General features: G+C 40.1%; 1 protein-coding gene across 1 annotated transcript; it reads right to left on the bottom strand.

Moving 5' to 3' along the window:
* Positions 1-7,076: 7,076 nt before the first annotated feature.
* Positions 7,077-8,030, bottom strand: LOC141105199 (C3a anaphylatoxin chemotactic receptor-like). The gene has a single exon (XM_073595088.1). The coding sequence runs from the start codon at positions 8,028-8,030 to the stop codon at positions 7,077-7,079; it is 954 nt and encodes a 317-aa protein (XP_073451189.1).
* Positions 8,031-8,243: the final 213 nt, after the last annotated feature.

Below are 8,243 nucleotides of genomic sequence, written 5' to 3'. Positions count from 1 at the left end.
TCTGACGGGAGGAGAGAGAGAGCTGCTGTTCTTCGTGATTAGGAACAGCGATCCTTCTCCTCCTTCAGTCAGTCCCCTCCCCCCCCACAGTTAGAAACACCTCCCAGGGAACACACTTAAAGCAGAGTTCCACCCTAAAGTGGAACTTCCGCTCATCGGATCCCCCCCCCTCCAGTGCCTCAATTGGCACCTTTCGGGGGGGGGGTGCAGATACCTGTATAATATGGGTATCTGCACCCACTTCCGGCAATAGCTAGCCTCAGCTAGCTGCATATGCCCGCCCCCCCCCCCCCATTGTGTTGTGGGAAACACACAGTTCCCACAACACAACGGGGACCAGTGTAGACGCGCAGCATGACTTGCGCATGCGCAGTAGGGAACCGGGCAGTGAAGCCGCAACACTTCACTTCCTGATTCCCTGACCAAGGATGGCGGTGGAGGTAGCCGAGAGACGAGCGATCGATTGGCTTCGGCTGCCGACATCGCTGGACCCTGGGACAGGTAAGTGTCCATTTATTAAAAGTCAGCAGCTGCCTTATTTGTAGCTGCTGGCTTTTAATATTTTTTGTTTAAAGAGGACTCCCTCTTTAACCCCTTGATCGTCCGCTAGTGTTAACCCCTTCCCTGCCAGTGACATTTATACAATAATCAGTGCATTTTTTATAGCACCGATCGCTGTATAAATGTCAATGGTCCCAAAAAAGTGTCAAAAGTGTCCCATCTGTCCCCTGTATTGTTGCAGTCCCGCTAAAAATGCCATAAATCTATCCCCTATTTTGTAGACACTAGAACGTTTGTGCAAACCAATCAATATAGGCTTATTGCGATTTTTTTCTACAAAAAATATGTAAAAGAATATATATCGGCCTAAACTGATGAAGAAATTTGTTTTGTTTTGTTTTTTTAAATTGGGATATTTATTAAAGCAAAAAGTAAAAAATATTTTTTTTTTTTCAAAATTGTCGCTTTTTTTTGTTTATAGCACAAAAAATAAAAACCACAGAGGTGATCAAATTCCACCAAAAGAAAGATCTACTGGTTGTCCTGCCCACATATTGTAGGCCACATGGACAAGCCAGCAGATATGTGACGCGTGTACTTTGGCACGTTATCAGTTTATTTATCTTATATTTTTTATTGGTAACAAAGGATGTGAATGTGGTAGTCTTTCTGGGTCTTTCTCTGAGTGTCCTACACATTTTGCATCTCCCACATCTGTAGAACCCTTTATGGTCCAGAAAAGTTCCCGATCTTTTTGGAGGGTCAGGTACATTTTTCACCAATCTTTCCCTCAGATTGGGAGCTTTTTGGTAGACAAACGCTGGCCTGGCTGGTAAGAGTTTGGCCAGAGTGTTGTCTTGGAGAAGAATAGGCCATTTTTTTTAATATTATATTTCAAATTCCTTGTATTGTCTGTGATAATCGGAAACTAACACCATACTGAATTCATTCTCTTTTTGTTTGGTTTATCCTTCAAAATCTCCCTCCTGTTCATTGCTTCCAATTGCTTTCCTACTTCTCTCACTATATTATCTTTATATCTTTTGTCACAAATCTCTCTGTCAACACATCTGCCTGTTTTGTGTATTCCTTTATATCCTTACAATTTCTCCGCATGAGTTGGCCCTTGGGTATACCCCCTAGCCATCTGGGATGGTAGCAACTATATGTGGGGATATACCCATTGCGTTCCGTATCTATAAAAAAGGTGCGTGTATATAGTTGGTCTGCTTGTCTATATACTACTAAATCCAGGAAGTTGCCTTGCTCAGAATTCCATCCTCCAGAAAAGGAGATATGATATTGATTTTGGTTGATCTCCTCTAAGAACCCTTTGAAGACTTCCTCCGTTCCCCTCCACAGGATAATTACATCATCGATATACCTTTTATATAATGCTATGCCTGGCCTAAATTTGTCATAGATTTCTTCTTGTTCCCAATTACTTAAGAAAATGTTTGCCACACTAGGTGCATACTTTGCACCCATTGCTATGCCTTTATGTTGGTGAAAGTACGATTTATTGTGCCAAAAGTAATTGCTCTTCATGGACAGTTCTAAGGCTTTGATAATAAATTTCTGTTGTGGACCTTCTAGTTCTGATGATCCTTTTAGGACACATTCCACGGCCTCCAAGGCATCATCTTGTCTAATATTTGTGTAGAGGGAATCTACGTCTATTGTGGCGAGAATCATCATCATCTGGAATATGCAGTTCAGTTTTGGGCTCCAATTCACAAAAAGGATATCGGGGAACTGGAGAAAGTGCAGAGAAGGGCAACCAAACTGATAAGAGGCATGGAGGAGATCAGCTATGAGGAAAGATTAAAAGGAACTGAATGTATTCCCTCTTGAGAACAGGGGATTAAGGGGGGATATGATCAACATGTATAAATACATAAGGGGGGATATGATCACCATGTATAAATACATAAGGGGGGATATGATCTCCATGTATAAATACATAAGGGGGGATATGATCTCCATGTATAAATACATAAGGGGGTATATGATCACCATGTATAAATACATAAGGGGGGATATGATCTCCATGTATAAATACATAAGGGGGGATATGATCTCCATGTATAAATAAATAAGAGGGGATATGATCACCATGTATAAATACATAAGGGGGGATATGATCTCCATGTATAAATATAAAAGGGGGATATGATCTCCATGTATAAATACATAAGGGGGGATATGATCTCCATGTATAAATACATAAGGGGAGATATGATCACCACGTATAAATAAATAAGGGGGGATATGATCTCCATGTATAAATATAAAAGGGGGATATGATCTCCATGTATAAATACATAAGGGGGGATATGATCACCATGTATAAATACATAAGGGGGATATGATCTCCATGTATAAATATAAAAGGGGGATATGATCTCCATGTATAAATACATAAGGGGGGATATGATCACCATGTATAAATACATAAGGGGGATATGATCTCCATGTATAAATATATAAGGGGGGGATATGATCTCCATGTATAAATATAAAAGGGGAGATATGATCACCATGTATAAATACATAAGGGGGATATGATCTCCATGTATAAATATATAAGGGGGGATATGATCTCCATGTATAAATATAAAAGGGGGATATGATCTCCATGTATAAATACATAAGGGGGGATATGATCACCATGTATAAATACATAAGGGGGATATGATCACCACGTATAAATACATAAGGGGGGATATGATCTCCATGTATAAATAAATAAGAGGGGATATGATCACCATGTATAAATACATAAGGGGGGATATGATCTCCATGTATAAATATAAAAGGGGGATATGATCTCCATGTATAAATACATAAGGGGGGATATGATCACCACGTATAAATACATAAGGGGAGATATGATCACCACGTATAAATACATAAGGGGAGATATGATCACCACGTATAAATAAATAAGGGGGGATATGATCTCCATGTATAAATATAAAAGGGGGATATGATCTCCATGTATAAATACATAAGGGGGGATATGATCACCATGTATAAATACATAAGGGGGGATATGATCTCCATGTATAAATATATAAGGGGGGGATATGATCACCATGTATAAATACATAAGGGGGGATATGATCTCCATGTATAAATATAAAAGGGGAGATATGATCACCATGTATAAATACATAAGGGGGGATATGATCTCCATGTATAAATACATAAGGGGGATATGATCTCCATGTATAAATACATAAGGGGGGATATGACCTCCATGTATAAATACATAACAGACTAAATAATATACATTGATTTGGGTCATTTTCAAGAAATGTAGCAGAATACAATACATATTATGTAAGAGAATACATTTATGAAGAAAGATTATTTATTTGCTAAATTTTAAAACAGAAACAAAAAAAAACACATTGTTTTTCAAAATTTTCATTCTTTTTTTTAATTTATTTAGCAAAAAATCAAAACCTCAGCAGTGATTAAATACCACCAAAAGAAAGCTCTTTTTGTGTGAAAAAAATAAAAAAAAGGATAAAAATGTCATATGTGTACAGTGTTACATGACCGAGCAATTGTCATTCAAAATGTGACAGCGCTAAAAATTGGCCTGGGCAGGACGGGGGTGAAAGTGACCGGTATTGAAGGGGTTAAAAATGTGCTGGGGACTCTGTACCCGCAGATCAAAGCTGCCGCCATTTTTTTTTTTTTTTATGGGATTCTGTGCAGACACATCACCGGGAGTCTTCAGGTGTCTTGTAAAGGAGATGTCTGGACTTCTGGTGTGTTGCTTCCTCTAGGTGAGCCTGCTCTCTGTTTGTGAATTGCTATATATGTCCCATAGTTGGGAACTCAGATAGTTTAGGGTATGGGACCACACTTACCAGGGGTGCCTTCATGCGGCAGTGCGGCTTCTACATGTACAGTATTTACAAATGTATGCAACAAAATCCTCTGTTTTGAACCCGAGTGACTGAAATAGATTATTATTATTATTATATTATTATTATTATATTATTATCAAGGAATTTTTCTCACAGAATAGGTGTAGGTTCTCCCAAGTTCTGAGTCACCACTTGTCTCCGCCCCTTCCCACCTCCGAGCAATGTCCCTTAGTTCCACCCGATGCCCACCTCTCAGTCTCAGTACCGCCCTTTTTGGAGAATATGCAACGAAGTATTAACCACTTAAAGAGCGAGCCTCTTTCTGAGATTTGGTGTTTACAAGATAAAAACATTTTTTTTGCTAGAAAATTACCTAGAACCCCCAAACATTATATATATATATATATATATATATATATATACAGATATATAGATATCTATATATAGATGTATAGATGTATAGATATCTATATATCTATATAGATATATAGATATCTATATATCTATATAGATATATATATATTTTTTTTTCTCTAACACCCTAAAGAATAAAATGGCTGTCGTTGTAATAGTTTATGTCACACCGTATTTGCGCAGCGGTCTTACAAGCTAACTTTTTTTGGAAAAAATACACTTTTTTTTTATAAAAAAATAAGACTACAGTAAAGTTAGCACAATTTTTTTTATATTGTGAAAGATAATGTTACACCGAGCAAATTGATACCCAACATGTCACGCTTCATAATTGCGCCCGCTCGTGGAATGGCGACATTTTACAACAACTTTTACCCTTAAAAATCTCCATAGGTGACATTTAAAAAAATTCTACAGGTTGCATGTTTTGAGTTACAGAGGAGATCTAGGGCTAGAATTATTGCTCTCACTCTAACGATCGCAGCGATACCTCACAATGTGTGGTTTAAACGCTGTATTCATATGCAAGCGATACTCACTTATGCGTTCGCTTCAGCGCGCGAGTTTAGCGGGACGGGGCGCGTTTACATTTTTATTTTATTTTTTCTTATTTATTTTACCTTTTATTTTTTATTTTTACACTGTTTAAAAAAAAAAGTGTCACAAGGAATGTAATAGAAAAAAATCATGACAGGACCTCTTATATATGAGATCTGGGGGGTCAAAAAGATCTCACATCTCATATTTACACTAAAATGCAAAAAAAAAAAAAAAAAATGTAATTTGAAAATATTTTTAAAAAAATGTCCCTTTCAGAGCTATGGGCGGAAGTGATGTTTTGACATCACTTCCGCCCTGCAGTGGTATGGAGACGGGTGGGGGCCATCTTCCCCTCACTCGTCTTCATGCCTAACAGGAAGAAGGATCTGATTGCCTCCGCCGCTACCGACGGCTCTGGTAAGTGGCGGAGGGCACCGGAGCTCGGCGGAAGGGGAGGCCCTCTCTCCCGCTGCCAATAAAAGTGATCTTGCGGTGAATCCGCCACAGAGACCACTTTTATCTGAAAGTGGACCGCCTGCTCAAGAAGAGGATATCCGGCTTATGGCAGCTAGCTGCAACGATATTCCTCTTCAAAGTAGCGACGTAAAACGGCGGCAGCGGTCCATAAGTGGTTAATTTGTGATGCTAAGTAATTTATATGGAATGTGCTAATAATAACAAGAAAACCAGTAAGATAGATCCTCTGCAACCAACAACAATAGACCCCCTCTCTCAGCAACAATAGAAACCTTCGGCAACAATAGATCCCCAAACAACAATAGATTCGAACAGCAAAAATAAATTCCCCCAGTAACAATAGACTGCCTCAGCAATAATAGATCAATTTCATCAAATAGAGAGCCCCCCAACAGCAACAATAGATCTACCAACACCTACAATACACTTCCTCAGCAACAATAGACCCTCCAGCAACAATAGATCCCCCCGCAACAATATAGCCCACCAGCAAGAACAGATTAACTCCAGCAACTATAGACCCCCACTTGCAACAATAGATCTGCTATCAGCCAGTATGAATAAATCTTTTAGCAGCCAGCCAGCAACAGTAGACCCCTTTCTAAATTGTCGATCCCTCCCAGCAACCATGAAACCCCAAACAACGAAAAAAAGCCCCCCAGCCACCATAGACACCCCCCCCCGCAACAATAGATGCCCCAACAACAATAGATCCCCAAGCAGCCAGCGTTAATAGCCCTTTAGGACACCCCAGCACCCCTTGTTATTACATACATTTAGTGAAGGAGATGCCGGAACTGCGTTCCCCCACGTTCCTGCTAAAAAAAAGCTCTATTTATTACTGTTATTATTATTTTGGTGGGTAGCATAAATGTATATAAACACTGTATATGTCATTGTTACTTTACATCTGTAGAAGCCAGTTTCCTGGCTGTCATGTTTATCCTCTTGCTTCAGTATTATGTGTCCCATGTCCTGAACAAGTAAAGAAATAAAGATTTCTGACTTTACAGATACAAAGACTTGTTGGTGATCTGTGGACAGATTGGACAACTTGGAGGGGGGAGGGGGGCGCACATATACTGATAACACCTATCACCCCAAATGGTCAATAACCACTAAGCCCTGATGCCATGTGACTTATTCAAGACATACAGTATGGCCGCCCTAACACATAATGATAAGATTTTGACCAGACAGTTAATTACAATCACTAATAAAGCTAAAAACTCTAAAACATCTACAAATTCATTTCATACATTATATCGGGAGGCTTTCTTCTTCTTCTGCGATGCGCTGGTCCTCATTGCCTGGTGGGGATAATACGTTCTCCCTAAATATATTTTGCACGAGCTCGCCAATAGACTGTCTCAGCTTCTTCTTCATATCTTTCCCCATGAAGACGTAGAGTATTGGATTGATGCAACTATTGAATATGGCCAGACACTGCGAGAGATGGTCCAGGATGTACATTGCCCAATTGTCAGTGTATATCAGGATTACTCCGAAGATGTGGTAGGGGGCCCAGGTGATGAAAAACACGACAATAACACTTATTGACATCTTGATGGTTTTTCTACTTACTTCAGAAAATCTGATATTTTTTACTGCAAAAGCCAGATGAATGTAACAGATACAAATGATAATAAGAGGGATCAGAAATCCAAACATTGCACATGTAAGATAGAAGGGCTCTCTTATGTGAGGTTCTAAATAACAGGAGGTCCTGTTATGAGAGGTGTCATGTTTTCTGTAGAAGGCCTCAGGCAGACACATCACACAGGACAACATCCAAATAGCCAAGCATATCATCCACGCTATTTTGATTCTTCGGTGATTTCGGGCCCACACGGGATGGACAGCCAGAATCCATCGGTCAACGCTGATAGCCACCAGGGTGAAGACACTGGTATACATGTTAAGGATGAGGATGAAAAATAACATCTTGCAGTAGGCAGGACCGTACAGCCAGTCTGGGTAGAAGGACTGCGCTACAATGAATGGAAGACACAAGCAGCACATGATATCGGCCAGAGCAAGGTTCCCAAACCAAACAGTGGTCACGGTCCGCTCCATCTTCACTCCAGTAACCCAAAGCACCAGAGCATTGCCGGGGACACCCACGAGAGTAGTGAGAGAGAAAACCAGGATTTTGAAAATGTCCACAGTGTAGAAATATATGGCTGGCTCCATTTCACTGCTGACATTGAACATCTTGTTTACCTGTAAAGACATCAAGAGTTACTTCATCTGTCTGATTATTACTCAATTCAGGGCTTTTTGTCTGCTATTCCGGCACCTATGGAAGCCTCTTCACCTGGACAGTTTGGGTTTTGAATGGGGTTTCCCGTGCCGGTGTCTCCCTCCCCTGCCTGCGCTGTTCGGCGCTCTGCCCGAGTCCCCGGCGCTGTGTGAGTTTTGCGGTGC

The sequence above is a fragment of the Aquarana catesbeiana genome, linkage group LG08, assembly GCF_042186555.1.
Source record: "Aquarana catesbeiana isolate 2022-GZ linkage group LG08, ASM4218655v1, whole genome shotgun sequence".
NCBI lineage: Eukaryota > Metazoa > Chordata > Amphibia > Anura > Ranidae > Aquarana > Aquarana catesbeiana.
This window is presented reverse-complemented; position numbering and strand designations above follow the sequence as displayed.

Bases quoted from the DNA above. Each gene is read 5' to 3' on its own strand.
- LOC141105199 (XM_073595088.1), bottom strand. From the start codon at position 8,030: ATGTTCAATGTCAGCAGTGAAATGGAGCCAGCCATATATTTCTACACT.